We start from the raw sequence: 18170 nt of genomic DNA, 5'->3' as shown, positions 1-18170 counted from the left end.
ACACATACATGCAGAGACCAAAAAACATGTTACTAAAAAACCAATGGGAGAGGTGCCTGGGTGGCTCAGTCAGCTAAGCATCTGACTTCGGCTCAGATCATGATCTCACGGTTTGTGAGTTCAAGCCACCCATCAGGCTCTATGGTAACATCACAGAGCCTGGAGCCTGCTTTAGATTCTGTATCTCTCCCTCTCTCTTTGCCCCTTCCCCACCCACCCTCTGTCTCTCAAAAAAAAAAAAAAAAAAAAAAAAAGTTAAAAGTAAATAAAAATAAAAAACCAATGGGCCAAAAAAAAAAAAAAAATCAAAAAGGATATTGGAAAATACCTTGAGACAAATGAAAGTGAAAATATAATGTTCCAATATCTATGAAATGCAGCAAAAGCAGATCCAAAAGGGAAGTTTATGTCAAAACAGGCCTACCTCAAGAACAAGAAAAATCTCTAAGAGGACATACAGATGACCAACAGGCACATGAAAAGATGCCCAACATCACTAACCATCTGGGAAATGCAAATCAAAACCATAATGAGACATCACTCACACCTGCCAGAATGGCTAAAATCAAAAAGACAAGAAGTAATAAATATTAGTGAGAATGTGAAGAAAAATAACCTTAACACACTGTTGACAACATAAACTGGTGTAGCCACTATAGAAAACAGTATGGAGATTCCTCAAAATATAAAAATTAGAATTGCCATACAATCCAGCAATTCCACTTCTAGGTGTTTACCCAAAAAAACTATGAATTTAAAAACATTTGCATCCCTATGTTAACCACACCATTATTTACCATAGTGAAGACACAGAAGTAACCTAAATGTCCATAGACAGATACAAGGGTAAAGATGTGGCGAGTACACACACACACACACACACACACACACATCACACACACACACACACACACACACACACACACACACAACACACACACACACAAACACGACACACTCAGGAATATTACTCAGCCATAAAAATGAAAACTTGTCACTGTGACATGTAGGGATAGGCCTAAAGAGTATTATGCTAAGTGAAGTCAGAGAAAGACATACTGATAATTTCACTTATATGTATAATCTGAAAAACAAAACAAATGAACAAAGTAAAACACTCATATGTACAGAAAACAAACTGACAATTACCAGAGGGGAGGAAGATGGCAGGATAGACAAAATAGATGAATAGATCAAGAGGTACAATTTTCCAATTATAAAATAAATTCAAAGAGTTTACTATTCAGTTTAAGGAATATAGTTAATAATATTGTAACAACTTTATATGTTGACAGATGGTGACTAGACTATTGTGGTAACCATTTTGTAATGTATATAAATATCAAATCACTATGTTGATACTAATACAATACTGTTCGTCAATTATTCCTCAATTTAAAGAGTTTTATGCCTTCTAGAAAGACATTCAATCTCACATACAATTGTATATACAATGTTTCAAAGGTACAAAATGGGTTATGCTGAAACTATAATGAAGAAGTTTATTTTTGATTAAGGTTAAATGAATTCTAAAACATGAAAATGAGGCAATAAAATTCATACTCAATAACAATATGCACTTATATTTTGCTTTAAAAGACTCTGAGAATGTTAATACAGTAACAGAAGTTTACAAAGAAAAAAGAAAAGGAAAATCTAAACTTTATATGTGAATTTAGTAAGAAATAAACTTCTACTGTTACTATTGTATAAGCTAATACAAAAAATTTTTAAAGTACACCTCAACACAGTTTGGTTCATTTAGAAGGGAATGTTATGTTGACTACCTCTGACATCTCCTCCTCTTCTTGAAAAAGTCCTTGGTCACACATGGCTCACATTAAAGTCAATTTTCATGTCTCAAACAAATAATCCTCAAGTAGAATGCTTTTGAAACCAAACTCCATTGTTGTAAGATCCTAAAGTTAGGTACCTGTTTGCCCCGTATTTTCTGCAATTCCGCCCCCAACCCCCCGCCACTAATCACTATCTACAGCTAGTTCTTAGACCACCAAAGCACAGGACCACCATGACCTCAAACAGATCAATTAAAATAGGAAGAAAATTGCTTAAAACTTTTTCCACATGACAATTCCTAGACAAAGAATAGGAGAGAGTTACTGAGTTACAACAGAATTAATTACAAACTCTGTTCAGCTCTCTCACTTGAAGTATGAGACTTCCCCAAGGTCACTAATCAGTCTATAAAATAAATGCCAGAATACAAAACTAATATTCAGCACATGTACATGATACAGCTACATCAGGAAATTACGATCTAGCTCTACATAGGCTACAACCTTACCACCTTAAAGAGATCATATAAATTCTGTGTGCACTCATATCTTTCTAAATTATACATAGTGTATTCTCTAAGAATAAGCAGAATTTATTTTGAAATGGATAAAGCAAGCTTCATACTAATATGAAACCTTGTGTTTGTAAATCACTGAACAGCCAGCCAAAGCATTTAAGTACAGTGACTCTCCAGCATCTATCTATTTCCTGATTTCAAGCAGCAGCTCTCAATTTTTATCAAGGTACTGAACCCATCCTTGCTCTCAGATCATGTATTTCAGAGGTGGGACTGGCTTCCATGCCCATGTACAGGCAATCAGAAAAATACCTGCCACATAGACTGGACATATGATACAATCAGAGCCAATGAGCAACAAAAGACTTTTGCTGGAAATGTTCAATACAGGCAGACACTCTTCTGCTGGACTTGTAGGTTTAAGGTTGTGAAGGTGGAGTGGCTGCTAAAGGGAGAGAATACATGAAAAGAGCCAACAAAGAAAAACTGGGAAATGGAGAGAGACAAACTGGGTTCAAGAGCCATATTCTGAATCCTTGCACCATGTTTTACTAAAAATGCCAATTTATATGAGGTGATTAACAACACCCTTTTACAACAACAGCCAATTTAAAGTAGGTTGTACTTACAACCAAAAGATCCACCATTTATCAAAATTTTTATTTTGATCCTTCCCATAAATTTCTGACATGATGAATGAATATTATCTTTCCAGTAATTTCCTAATTGATTATACAGGGAAATAATTACTGAAATTTTATAAGTTCATTATATTATTTATTAGAAGTAGATACTCCCCTACTTCCATAAGAAATCTCCATTTCCCAAAAAACATGGTTTTTAATTATTCTCATTATGAGAATTAGCTTCTGCATCAACACCATATGCTAATATAAAATTTCTTCACATTTTCAGTGCCTTAATATACACTCTGCAAACAACTTATAGAAGCAGCAGTAGCATTCTTCTATAAAAGTAGCTAGTTTTTATTTTAAGTAGCGAGTTATTAACCTCTGTCAATCACAATTCAGTACAAACTATTAAAATTATTAGTAAGATTAAAATATAATTTTGCCATGATGATATTCAGAAAAACTTCAAGAATAATATATTATTGGTTAAAACAAAGAAAAACAATCCATGACAAAATATGTAGGCTGAGATAACATACCTAATCCTTTTGGGGTGATACCACTTCGATCCTGAGGATTCACTGCCCAGTAGTAGTACTTCAGTGTATGCATGATGAGAAGCACTGTTCCAACTCTCCGAATGGCATTATATATGTTGACTGTACCAATGAATTCCGTGGACAGGTAAGTATAGAGTGTCAACTGAACCTAGAGAATCAAAATGAAGAGTTTACATCAAAGAAGCAGTATACTTACTCAGTATATGTTCAGGCTAGTTGCGTGGACCATACTTTTTCCATGAAGATGCTGATCTTGATGGTAACAAGTTACCATGTTAAAAGGTAACAATAATCACAGGCGCATGCATATATATACACACATAAACACACACGTTCCTTATAAAACTAAACCAAGTAAATGCTTCTTTAAATAGTAGCATTATAAAGTAATCATCCCAAAATATATCAAATTTTTACAGCTATCCCATGAAAATAACTAACTCCTAATTAATTAGCACTTACTCATAAGCATATATAACTTATTTGTATAGTAAGTTTACTCTTCATACTATGCACAGTTGTTTTAAAAAACTGGAAATTTTCTTGGTTTTGCAGAAAATTAGAAGCTAGAATAACTCAAAGAAGAAATAAAAAAGTAGGAATAACCTGAAAGGGGGAAAGGCAGAAGTCAAAAGGGATAGAAAATGTAAAGCCTACCTTAAGAAATATTTATTAGAAAAACAGAATTCTGTTATAACAGCTCATTGCTACGAATATAATCTTAAGATTATAATTTCTCAACATGTTTATCAGTTTTATCCTCTAATTAGAAAAGGATTCTAAAGGGGAACCTGGGTGGCACAGTTAAGCATCCAACTTTGGCTCAGGTCATCCCACAGTCTGTGAGTTCGAGTCCCGCATCGGGTTCTGTGCTGCCAGCGCAGAGCCTGGAGCCTGCTTCAGATTCTGTCCCCCTCTCTCTGCCCCTCCTCTGCTCACGCTCTTTCTCTCTCTCTCTCTCTCTCAAAAATAAATAAACATTTAAAAAAAAAAAGGATGGGGCGCCTGAGTGGCGCAGTCGGTTAAGCGTCCGACTTCAGCCAGGTCACGATCTCGCGGTCCGGGAGTTCAAGCCCCGCGTCGGGCTCTGGGCTGATGGCTCAGAGCCTGGAGCCTGTTTCCGATTCTGTGTCTCCCTCTCTCTCTGCCCCTCCCCCGTTCATGCTCTGTCTCTCTCTGTCCCAAAAATAAATAAACGTTGAAAAAAAAAATTTTTTTTTAAAAATAAAAAAAAAAAGGATTCTAAAGGGGCACCTGGGTGGCTCAGTCGGTTAAGCGTCCAACTTCAGCTCAGGTCATGATTCCACTGCTTGTGAATGGCTCTGTGCAGACAGCTCAGAGCCTGGAGCATGCTTCAGATTCTGTCTCCATCTCTCTGCCCCTCCCCCCTCTCTAATAGAAAAAATAAAACAAAAAAATTTTTAAATAATAAAAAGGGTTCCACTAGTCTTATTTCCAAATAAATCATCTCAATAAAAACATAAAAACTTACTAACTTCAAAATATAAGCTCTTATTATTATTTTAAAAGAGAGAGTGTCCAAGTGGGGGAGAGGGTAAAGAGGGAAAGGGAATCTTAAGCAGCCTGGGATCATGACCTGAGCTGAAATCAAGAGTCAGATGCTCAACCGACTGAGCCACCCAGGCACTCCTAAGCTCTTAATATAAAAAGAAACACAGGATAAAGAGTGGCAGAGTCTGAACCACCTAAAATTGAAGCCTAATGATTATAGCGTACAATACTATACATATGGTATATTCCAATGACTCGCAGAAAAATATTATTTTCATGCAGCTAATATCATTCAAATGGACAGGCCCAGTTTACTTGTCAGTGAGGCTATTTAACACTTTGTCACAACATTTTCTTACACCATTCACAAAAAAAAAAACTCAAAATGGATGAAGGACCTGAATATAAGCCATCAGCTACAGCAATTTCTTACTTGACACATCTCCAAAGGCAAGGGAATTAAAAGCAAAAATGAACTACTGGGACTTCATCAAGATAAAACTTTTGCACTGCAAAGGAAACAATCAACAAAACTAAAAGGCAACTGATGGAATGGGAAAAGATATTTTCAAAAGACATACTGGACAAAGGGCTAGTATCCAAAATCTATAAAGAACTCACCAAACTCCACACCCAAAAAACAAATAATCCAGTGAAGAAATGGGCAGAAGACATGAATAGACACTTCTCTAAAGAAGACATCCAGATGGCCAACAGGCACATGAAAAGATGCTGAACGTCACTCTCATCAGGGAAATGCAAATCAAAACCAAACTGAGATAACACCGGTCAGAGTGGCTAAAATAAACAAATCAAGAGACTATAGATGCTGAAGAGGATGTGAAGAAACGGGAACCCTCATGCACTGTTGGTGGGAATGCAAACTGGTGCAACCACTCTGGAAAACACTGTGGAGGTTCCTCAAAAAATTAAAAATAGATCTACCCTATGACCCAGCAATAGCACTCCTAGGAATTTACCCAACGGATACAGGAGTGCTGATACAGAGGGGCACTTGTATCCCGATGTTTATAGCAGCACTTTCAACAATAGCCAAATTATGGAAAGAGCCTAAAGGTCCATCAGCTGATGAATGGATAAAGAAGTTGTGGTTTATATATACAATGGAATACTACTTGGCAATGAGAAAGAATGAAATATGGCCTTTTGTAGCAATGTGGATGCTAAGTGAAATAAGTCATACAGAGAAAGACAGATACCATATGTTTTCACTCTTATGTGGATCCTGAGAAACTTAACAGAAGACGATGGTGGGGGGGGGGGGAAGGGAAAAAAAAGTTACAGAGAGGGAAGGAGGCAAACCAAAAGAGACTCTTAAAATCTGAGAATAAACTGAGGGTTGATGGGGGGGGGGGTGGGTAGGAGGGAGGGGAAAGTGGGTGATGGGCATTGAGGAGGGCACCTGTTGGGATGAGGACTGGGTGTTGTATGGAAACCAATTTGACAATAAATTTCATATTGAAAAAAAAATACTTTGTCACATGGTTCAAATTCTTGATGATGCTATTTAAACCATTTAGAAAATATTTACATCCAACTATGCATAATGATGTATTATGGAAATATAATGTCATACACACTGTCCCTCAGTAGATGAAATCCAGTTGAGAAAATGAAAAATAGACATACATTTAAGTGAAAAACAAACCTATTGAAATATAAAGATGACTTAAGAAAATTATTTTAAAAAGCATCTGGAATTAACACATTTATAAAGGGGCATCTGAATGATTCAGTAGGTAGAGCACACTTCGTCTCAGAGTTATAAGTTCAAGCTCTGCACTGGGTATAGAGATCACTTAAAAATAAAACCTTAAAAAAAATAAGAAAGAAAGAAACAGAAGTGTGTAATTAATTACAAAATAAGTAGCAAAGACTTATTAGAAACTATCAATTTGGAGGCCAGAGAAATTATTATAAGATAAGCAAAAAAGCCTAACTAATAAAACAGGTATTAAGGTAGGCTTTGAAAGTTAGTACTAAGATAGGTAGACAGAACCAAAGACGATATTTCAAACAGGGAAAATGGTAGATCATACAACAGGCTTCCCAAGATCTAGAACAATGCTCTTCAAACCTGAGTGTGCATTAGCCTACCTGAAAAATATTTTTTTAAATGCTGATGCCTGGGCCCTATCCCAGACCAATTAAAAAACACAATGTAGGATGGAATTCTGATTTTGATTTTTTAAAAAAAACAAAACAAAAAAATAAAACCTCTCCCAACAGGTTCTATCATCAGCCAGGACTGAGAACCACGGCTCAGGCATAATGTTTTTAGCATAATGTTTTACCCACTGAGGATAACTGAGTTTTTAAGCTAGAAAGCTTAGAAAAGAGTATTGACATGAAGACTTGATACTAGAAAAGGGACTACTATATTCTGAAAACAACTGGAAGCTATTACACATTTGGGGGCTAAGAAATGATCTGATGAGAGTTATAAACATAAAAATTCTGGCAAAAAAAGTCATAAAAATAGGAAAAACTGAAGAAAGTCAGTTTATTGAGAATAATACTGTAGTAAAAGAAAAGGCTTTAATAACACATTGACATGAATAAGAATGGGGACCTCAAGATTATTCATATGCTAACAATGAATAAACACTCCTCATTTACTTATTATGTAATTTAGTAACCATATAAATTATATGTGTTAATATCAGTCTTTCCCATTACATTCTATGAGGGCAAGAATTAGAGCTGTCTTGTTCACTGAATTAGAGCTGTCTTGTTCACCACAGTATCCATTGTGATAAAAGTTAACCAACAAATGAAAGTAACCTTCCATTAAGCACCCTTTTCAAAAGCAAAGGTTGATTCATACATATATGCCTTCAACTTTGGTAACCACAGGTGAAATTACCATGAAGCTAATGAAGTTTAAACTTTATGCTCACTCATCTATACAGGTTCTCTGCAAAACCCTAAACCTCATTTGTATGCATTATGTCATATTCTTTTTCTTAAAAATTTCGACCCTCCCTCTAATTGTATAACATTCAGACCAAACAAACATTGGAAAACAAAACAAACCTTGCTAGAACTATCTTTATAATAAAATTAAGGTAGATTTAACCCCTTATGGATATACAAAGCAAACAACTAAAACAGAAGGAAAGTTTAATATTAACATAACCACTGTAATTTCTAAAAAGGAAATTAAAGAAAATTATTAACCAAGAAAAGGTAAGAAACAGAGTGCAGTAATACCAGGAACCTAAGAAAATGATATAATGAATTTTTTTTAATATTCCTCTATTACTAAGTATCTAATAAGAGGCTTTTTGACCACATCAAAAGAGATCCAAAGCCTTACAAATATGCTGCTTAGTGGACAAAAAAAGTGTCCAGTAAAAGGTTTAAAAAGTAACCTGAAACAATCTTGAAAAGAAATAAGATTGAAGGTCACAAAAGAGAAAGAGGTCAAATTTGAACCCAGAGATTAAAAGGTACAGCCTCCAGCTGCCTCCTTTGATTATTTCCAAATGGCAATCACAGTCAGCAGCTGTTTTTCTCTTTAACATTTGAAAAGACCAACTGAAAATAAGATACTATGACTCTAGAAAAGCAAAGAAGTCTGATTTTTTTTCCAACAACTAAAATAAGTACCTGTTATTCCAAACTAAACAATGATAAACATTCCAAGTGGATCAAAAGGGAGAAGGGGAGAGAGGAAATTAACAGGTTTAAAATAATACAATGTCTAACAAAAACTTCAGATAGGGCATATACAATTATGCAATTTAATAAAAATTTGTTTCAAGTTCTGCTTAACACTACCACTATCAATATTCTTAAGACAATTTAATACAACATTAGGATTTAGCAAAGGTTTATTTATATACTTTATTACAAATTCATTTATATTCATTTAGAAGTAATTGGTTTGTTGTTATAGTGCTAAATAAATTATTGTACACAAATATAATTGTATATAATAATTTAAATTCATGTGAATAAAAATGATTAAATGAGACCAGTATACATTAGAAGCCTTCAAAAATGGTGACATTTCAGCTATTTCTGAAGAATTAAACTCACAAATATGTATACATACATATATACACATTGATATGTATGCATATTTGCAATAGAACAGAGCTACAATTGATAGGAAATATTATATTTACATTGGAACTTTCCAGCTTTGATTTATATTTAGTAAATGAAAGTCAAATATAATTTGTATTTAACAAAAAATAAAGATTATAGCTGTTTTTTAAAAATACTGGCACTGCTTGGTAAGAATATGCAATGGGAAAAAGTCTCTTCAACAAATGGTGCTTGGAAAACTGGACAGCAGCATGCAAAAGAATGAAACTGGACCACTTTTTTACACCATTCACAAAAATAAGCTCAGAATGTATTAAAGACTTAATGTGAGACCTGAAATCTTAAAAATCCTAGAAGAGAGCACAGGCAGTAATTTCTCGGAGACTGGCCATAGCAACATTTTTCTACCTATGTCTTCTGAGGCAAGGGAAATAAAAGCAAAACTACACTATAGGGACAACATCAAAATAAAAAGTTTCTGCATAGCAAAGGAAATGATCAACAAAACTAAAGGCAACCTACTGAATGAAAGAAGATGTTTGCAAATGACCTATCCAATAAAAGGTTAGTATCCAAAATATATAAAGAACTTACACAACTCAACACACCAAAAAAACAAACAACCCAATTAAAATTGGGCAAAAGACACGAACAGACATTTCTTCAAAGAAGACATCCAGATGGCAAACAGACACATGAACAGACGCTCATCACTCATCATCAGGGAATTGCAAATCAAAACTACATGAGTTACCACCTCACAACTGTCAAAATGGCTAAAATCAACAACAAGAACCAACTGTCAGCAAGGATGTGGAGAAAAAGAAATACTCTTGCACACTTAGTGGGAATGCAAAATGGTGCAGCCGCTGTGGAAAACACTATGGAGGTCCCTCAAAAAATTAAAAATGGAACTTCCCTATGATCCAGTAATCAACCTACTGAGAATTTTTCCAAAAAATACAAAATCACTAATTCAAAGGGATATACGCACCCCATGGGGCACCTGGCTGGCTCAGTCTGGGCAGCATGTTACTTTTCATCTCAGGATCATGAGTTCTAGTCCCACATTGGGTGTAGAGACTAAGTAAATAAATATTTTTTTAAAAAGTAAAGGAATATATGCACCCCTATGTTTATAGCAGCATTGCTTCCAACAGTCGAAATGTGTAAGCAGCCCAAGCGTCTACCGATGAATGAATGAAGAAGATGTGGTACATACATATATAATCAAATATTATTCAGCCATAAAAAGGAATGAAATCTTGCCATTTGCAAGGACATGAATGGAGCTACAGAGTATAATGCTAAGTAAAATAAGTCAGTCAGAGAAAGACAAATACCATATGATTTCACTCATACGTGAAATTTAAACAAAATAAGTGAGTAAAAGGGGGAAAAAAACATAAAAACAAACCAAGAAACAGACTCTAAACTATAGAGAACACACTGATGGTTACCAAACGGGAGCTGGGTAAGGGGATGTGTGAAATAGGTGGTAGGGGTTAAGGACTGCATTTGTTATGATAGCACTGGGTGATGTATGGAATTATTCAATCACTATACAATATACCTGAAACTAATATAACATCGTATTTTATTTTTTTTTTAACATTTATTTATTATTTTTGGGACAGAGAGAGACAGAGCATGAACGGGGGAGGGGCAGAGAGAGAGGGAGACACAGAATCGGAAACAGGCTCCAGGCTCTGAGCCATCAGCCCAGAGCCCGACGCGGGGCTCGAACTCACGGACCGCGAGATCGTGACCTGGCTGAAGTCGGACGCTTAACCGACTGCGCCACCCAGGCGCCCCTATAACATCGTATTTTAAATGTGTTGGAATTTAAACTTCAAAAAAAAATACTGACACTGCTTTACAAAAGAAAGAAAAGATAACACTTATTTGCAAATATGTCTAAAAAAGAAAAAAAAAAGCTTAGTCAAAAACTGCAATCTACTAAAATCATATATGACAACATATAGAAGAATAAAAGAAAACCTCATTATTGTAACTGTTCTCAACTACAAAAAGTTAGTGAAGATAGTAAAACAACACCAATATATTACCTTGGCTGGAGTATGAATCCATATAGCTGGGTTAAGAAGAATGTGATCACACAATTGTTTGAGTAGGGGCATCCCATTCTGCAGATTACTCAGATATTTTGAAAATGCAAGACAAAGTTCAAGTACTGCTCTGTTGACATGGGATTTGGAAGACTGAAAAGAAAAAAATAGATCAAAGGTCACTACCAATACAAGGCAAAGTAAGTACATTAAAGGTTCTCAATACCAGAAAAAAGTTGGCCCACAAACTGCTACAAGTTAAAGATGCCATGAGACTCGATGCCACATTTCTCTAAAAAAGCAATGGAAGCAAGGTAAAACAACAAAAGGTTATTTTAATTTTGGTAATTTTATGTAACCAAGGAGACACACTTGCAGAAAGAATTGCTCAACCACTTAGGAGACCAAATCCATGCCCTCAAAATTAAGAGCAAAATATATAATGCATCTCATACTTTACCTTTTCAAGACTATATCCTATTACCAAGAAGCCCTTGCAGGCAAGCATCTGCTCCTGCATAGCAATTGAGTTCTTCAACAACTCCATGATAAAAGCCAGCAAAGTTGAACTGGAACAAAAACAACAGGCAACAGTCTGAAAAACTTACTCTTTTAAAAAAACAAGGTGGGGAGGGGGATTAAATAGATGCAGGCTTTCATCTATCTTAATAAAAAGTTCTCTATTTCAAGGAAAATGAAGTTATAAAATTGTCTCCAACATTATTTGGGGACTGGAATTTGAATGCAGGATTAGCACTTAATTATTTATTTCACGTACTTTATCATCAACCTACTAATAAGTCAATTACTTACAAACAACATGAGAAACATATATAAACTGAACAAAAATTAGCAATGTCTAAAAACAAGTAATAAAATGGCTAACATAAGTATATTAAGGCCTTAAAGAATAGATATAACTTAGATTAGCAAGTATATTCAATTTTAGAGAGTTAGAGGCCAGAGGCAAAAGACACATGGAGCAAATACACTAGGAAAGAAATACTTAGAATGTGTTAGGGCTCCAGACTAGCCTGGTTAATGAAGAAGATAAAAAAGTAAATTTGGGGGGCGCCTGGGTGGCTCAGTCGGTTAAGCGTCCGACTTCAGCTCAGGTCACGATCTCGCGGTCCGTGAGTTCGAGCCCCGCATCGGGCTCTGGGCTGATGGCTCAGAGCCTGGAGCCTGCTTCCGATTCTGTGTCTCCCTCTCTCTCTGCCCCTCCCCCGTTCATGCTCTGTCTCTCTCTGTCTCAAAAATAAACAAACATTAAAAAAAAATTAAAAAAAAAAAAGTAAATTTGGAATTTACAAACCGAAGTCCTCAAACACTAATTCAACAATTTTGTACATTATCCCAAAAGGAAAATCGTAATTCTGTAGTCAGTTGAGAAGACTTTTAAAACTGAATAGGGGCTAGGGCCATGCTCCTATCCTCACTTTTAGAAATACACAAAATGGAATGGAATGAAGATCACCTGTTACCTCCTTTTCTCAAAGCCTCTGAGACACCCCCACAAACAAACTAGAAGCCAACCTCCTCCCTCGACACAAGTGCTTTTAAAACTGTCAGCAATTTTGGGGTGCCTTCGCTCAGTCTGTTAAGCGTCCGACTTTGGCTCATGTCATGATCTCATGGTTTGTGAGTTTGAGCCCCGCATTGGGCTTTGTGCTGACAGCTTGGAGCCTGAAGCCTGCTTCACAGATTCTGTGTCTTCCTTTCTCTCTAACCCTCCCTCACTTGTGTTCTGTCTCTCTCTCTCTCTCGAAAATAAATAATAAACATTAAAAAAATTTTGTTAAGTCTTCATTTTCTTTTTTTTTTTTTTTTTAATTTTTTTTTTTTCAACGTTTATTTATTTTTGGGACAGAGAGAGACAGAGCATGAACGGGGGAGGGGCAGAGAGAGAGGGAGACACCGAATCGGAAACAGGCTCCAGGCTCTGAGCCATCAGCCCAGAGCCCGACGCGGGGCTCGAACTCGCGGACCGCGAGATCGTGACCTGGCTGAAGTCGGACGCTTAACCGACTGCGCCACCCAGGCGCCCCAAGTCTTCATTTTCAATAAAGATAAAAATTTTAAAAAAAGAAAGGGAGAACCAAGAAAAAATAACTGAGCTCTGTTACAGAAGTTTCAGACCAGGACACATAAAAAAGTTAATGAAGTAGCAATATGTCAAGGATAACTTTAATTATTTTAATGTAGACAATAAATACTTGATTTGATATCTCATTCATTTAAAAAAAAAAAGTCACTTTGTTGCCTAAACATCTCAAGAGAATTATTACATCATGAAATACATAGATTAATTGATATCAAATTACACAAAATCAGGGAATTCTAAAAATGAATAATGAAACACTCATTTACTCAAATAATACATTAAACATAATTACTAGTCTCACTAGAATATACAGCCATGAAAAATTCATTTAGACACCCCTCCAATGTTTTATATTATGTCCTCTTATATCTTTGCCTTTTTTAGACTCTATACTGTAATAGACAAATGTGTCCAACATACAATCTAGTATTTTCAAAAAGACCAAATGTAAATAATAAATAACATCATTAAAAATTTCAGTTTTAATTTAGTTATATGCAATAATTAAAATGAAACGCTAAATCCCCATAATGAATCACTGTCATGTAATAATCTAAAATAACTTTTTAAATTAGAATGATAGACAAAAATGTATTCATTTTTGCTAAATCATTATTTCTAAATTTATTCTAAGAGAAGTTTATTATATTTTTTACAGCTTCCATATTTCCTACTGATAAAGAATTTAGATTACTACTACCTTTTTTTTTTTTTGAAAGAAAGAGAAACTGCAAGTGGCACAAAGGGGCAGAGGGAAAGAATCTTAAGCAGGCTCCATGATCAGCACAGAGCCCGACATGGGGCTGGATACCACCACCCTGATATCATGACCTAAGCCAAAACCAAGAGGTTGATGCTCAATCATGAGCCACCCAGATGCCCCTAATACTACTATTACTGACAGGAATTTGTAGTAACCTTTAAAGTTCACAAATTTCTTTACGTACATTCTTTTAACCCTACCAACAAATTTAAAAGGCAGAAAAAATATTGTGCAGCTCAACAGTAATAAAAGTCATCCTCACATCCACTTCAAGAACAAAATAATGGCACTCACCATATAGTCAAGTCAACCTCATCAGATAAATATTGCCTATAATCCAACTGTGCAAAAAGTGGAAACAGCACTTGTACTCCTCCAATTGAATGCATAGCACTTTGAATGGAATGTGTTAAAACTGCTTTCACATCCTTGTAAAACAGAAAACACAGTAAAGATTCCAATGATTTCCTTTCCCAAACAATAAAAAAAGCATAACAAGAACAATACCTTATATCACATTTATTAATAGAAGCTACCTAATATACCTCACTAAAATTTACCATGAAAAATATTCTTAAAAGATTATATATAAAAAATAAAAAATGTCATAGCTAGTACCTGGAGCATGAGTGCATGCGGTGAATGAACAAAAATTGAAGGGTTGTCCTTAGGGGATGATTCAAGGCAGAGCTGGGCATCTGTAGCACGTGGATTGTACGTGAATGCAATGGCACTAGAAAGTTTGCCATCATACAAAAGAAGTTTGTGATGCTCAGCAAGAAACAGATCACTTTCTGCTTTGAATTTAAATGTACCCTAAAAATAAAGAGTAAAACAGTTAAAACAGTGTACCACAAAAAAGAAAATCTAGATACAAATCACCAGATACAAAAATTTAAGGAATATATCTTTAATCATTTTCCTAACAATATCAAGTAAGAAGAGCCCTGTTTCATTACTTCTTTAGTGGACTGTATTCATTTTAAAGATACAATGAAAATCAAGTCGGTATTAAAACCTTACATTTGGGGCGCCCGGGTGGCTCAGTCGGTTAAGCGTCCGACTTCGGCTCAGGTCATGATCTCACAGTCTGTGAGTTCGAGCCCCGTGTCGGGCTCTGTGCTGACAGCTCAGAGCCAGGAGCCTGTTTCAGATTCTGTGTCTCCCTCTTTCTCTCTCCTCCCCCGCTCATGCTCTCTTTCTTCTCAAAAATAAACGTCAAAAAAAATTTTTTTTTTAAACTTACATTTCAAAAGTATAAAACGTAGTGTCCTATGGCACATATTTTATCATTTTTTTCACTGTACTTCGTCTTTTTGGATTTTTTTTTTTTTTAAGAGAGAGAGAGGAAGAGCGTGAGTGGGAGAGAGGGACAAAGGGAGAGAGAGAAGGGGAATCCCAAGCAGTTTCTGTGCTCCATGCATGCCTGACACTGGGCTCAATCCCACAACCCTAAGATCATGACCTGTGCCCAAAACAAGAGTCAGACACTCAACCAACTGAGCCACCCAGGTGCCCCCTTTTTGGATTTCTTTCATTGTGGTTATTAACACAGTACATAAAAGGTACCATCTTAAACATTCTTAAGTGTACAGTACAGTAAGTAGTATTAACTATATGCATATTGTTATATAACAAATCTCTAGAACTTTTACATCATGTAAAACTGAAGTTCAGTATATATTTAACATCTCATTTCTACCACTCCCCATTCCCTGGCAACCACCATATTCTACTTTCTGATTCTGTAAGTGTGACTTTTTTGTAACTCATATAAGTGTAATCTTTTTATTTGCATACTTTTTATTTTATTTCACTTAGTATCATGTCTCAAGCTTGACTGCGTGGTAGCATGCATCAGAATTTCCTTCTTTTTAAAACTAAATAGTATTCCACTGTACATATATACTACATTGTATATATTCATGTGTCCATGGACAATTAGGTTGCTTCAACCTCTGGACTATTGTGAATGATGCTACAATAAACTTGAATATGAAAATATCTCTTTCAGATCCTGCTTTTAATTCTTCTGCGTATGTACACAAAAGTAAGAAAGCTCAATCATAGGGTAATTCTAATCTTGATTCCTAAAGAACCACCATACTGCTTTCCATAGAGCCTACAGCATTCTACATCTCAACTAAACATCCCCATACATGCATTCCACATACGCACTAAACAGTGCATACGGGTACATATTTCTCCATACCCTAGCCAATACTTATTATTTTCAGTTTTGTTTTTTATACTAGCCATCCTAATGTGGTATGAGGTGGTATCTACTGTAGTTCTGATCTGCTTTTCTCTGCTGATTTGTAATGTTGACCATCTTTTCATGTTTGTTTGCAATTTGAGTATCTTCTTTGGAGAAATGTTTATGCAAGTCTTTTGCCCACTTTTTTAGTGGGTTATTGGGAGATTTTTGTTGTTCAGTTGTAGGACTTCATTATAGATTCTGGATATTAACCCTTTATCAACTATATGGTTTTGTAACATGTTTTCTCATTTCACAGTTTGCCTTTTCACTCAATTCCTTGATACATAAAAGCTTTGACATGCCAAAGATTTTGAGATGGAAGACCCATTTGTCTATTTTTATCTTTGCTGCCTATTTTGGTGTCATATCCAAAACATCACTGTCAAACTCAATGTCATGATGATTTTCCTCTGCTTTCAGGTAGGAACCTTATGTGTCTTAGGTTTAGGTCTTTAATTCATTTTGAGTTAATTCTGATATATGTTGTAAAGTATGGGTCAAAATTCACTATTTACCATGTAGATATCTACTTTTCACAAATCCAGGTTTTAAAAAGACTAGCCAGGGGCACCTGAGTGGCTCAGTCGGTAAAGCGTCGGCTCTGGCTCAGGTCATGATCTCATGGTTCCTGAGTTCAAGCCCCACGTCGGACTCTATGCTGACAGCTCAGAGCCTGGAGCCTGCCTCAGATTCTGTGTCACCCTCTGTCTGCTCCTCCCCCACTTGCACTCTGTCTCTCGCTCTGTCTCTAAAATAAATAAACATTAAAGAAAAAAAATTTTTAAGACTATCCTTTCTCCATTGTGTGTGGTGCTTGCATCTTTGTAGAAGATCATTTGAGTATACGTGCAAAGATTTATTTCTGGACTCTCAATTCTGTTCTATTAGTCCATAGGTCTACCTTTATGCAAGCACCATAATGTTTTGATTACTATCCCTTTGTAATATGTCTTGAAATCGAGAAGTGTGAGACCTCTAATCATGTTCTTCTTTTTCAAGGTTGTGGCTATCTGGAGACCCTTGAAATTTCATATAAATTTTAGGGATTTTTTTTCCATTTCTGCAAAAAAATGCTATTTGGATTTTGATAGGAACTGTACTGAATTTGTACATCACGTTCAGCAGTATGCATTCTTTAACAATTGCAAGTCTTTCAATCCATGAACCGAGGGTATCATTCCATTTTGTGGCTTCTTTGATTTCTTTCAACAATGTTATAGACTTTTCAGTGTACAAGTCTTAAGCCATCCTTAGGTAAGTTGTTCCTAAGCATTCCTTTTTTATGCTTTTGTTTTGTTTTTTTTTTTTAATTTTTTTTTCAACGTTTATTTATTTTTGGGACAGAGAGAGACAGAGCATGAACAGGGGAGGGGCAGAGAGAGAGGGAGACACAGAATCGGAAACAGGCTCCAGGCTCCGAGCCATCAGCCCAGAGCCTGACGCGGGGCTCGAACTCACGGACCGCGAGATCGTGACCTGGCTGAAGTCGGACGCTTAACCGACTGCGCCACCCAGGCGCCCCATGCTTTTGTAAATGAGATTGTTGTTTTATTTTCCTTCTCAGGTTGTTCACTGTTGGTATAGAGAGACACAGCTGATTTTTGTTCTTGGCTTGTATCCTGCAAGCTTGTTGAATTTATCAGTTGTAACAGGTTTTCATTTAGAATTTTCTACATATAAGATCAAGTCATCTGTGAAAAGATAATTTTACTTCATCCCTTCCAACTGGGATGCCTTTTATTTCCTCCTCTTGACTAACTGCTCTAAGACTGCGAGGACTGTGGCCTACAGAAATGGTGAGAATGGGAATCCTTGCCTTGTTCCTGTTCTTAGAGGAAAAGCTTTCAGTCTTTCACTAATGCATATGTCAGCTGTGGGC

The 18170-nt window shown here is 35.9% G+C and overlaps 1 protein-coding gene across 2 annotated transcripts in view; it reads right to left on the bottom strand.

Annotated features, from left to right (window-relative positions):
* LOC112858054 (lipopolysaccharide-responsive and beige-like anchor protein) overlaps positions 1-18170 on the bottom strand; it is a 245590-nt gene that overhangs the window by 105235 nt on the left and 122185 nt on the right. For both annotated transcript variants that reach the window (XM_086704118.1, XM_086704117.1), the window contains exons 10-14: positions 14650-14847; positions 14326-14459; positions 11625-11733; positions 11165-11317; positions 3486-3654 (exon numbers count right to left, since the gene is read on the bottom strand). In XM_086704118.1, the coding sequence (XP_086560244.1) occupies positions 3486-3654; positions 11165-11317; positions 11625-11733; positions 14326-14459; positions 14650-14847 (763 nt within the window). The remainder of the gene's footprint in view (positions 1-3485; positions 3655-11164; positions 11318-11624; positions 11734-14325; positions 14460-14649; positions 14848-18170) is intronic.

Source organism: Puma concolor, chromosome B1, assembly GCF_028749965.1.
Source record: "Puma concolor isolate L17-30 chromosome B1, mPumCon1.1.hap2, whole genome shotgun sequence".
NCBI classification, from domain to species: Eukaryota; Metazoa; Chordata; class Mammalia; order Carnivora; family Felidae; genus Puma; species Puma concolor.
This window is presented reverse-complemented; position numbering and strand designations above follow the sequence as displayed.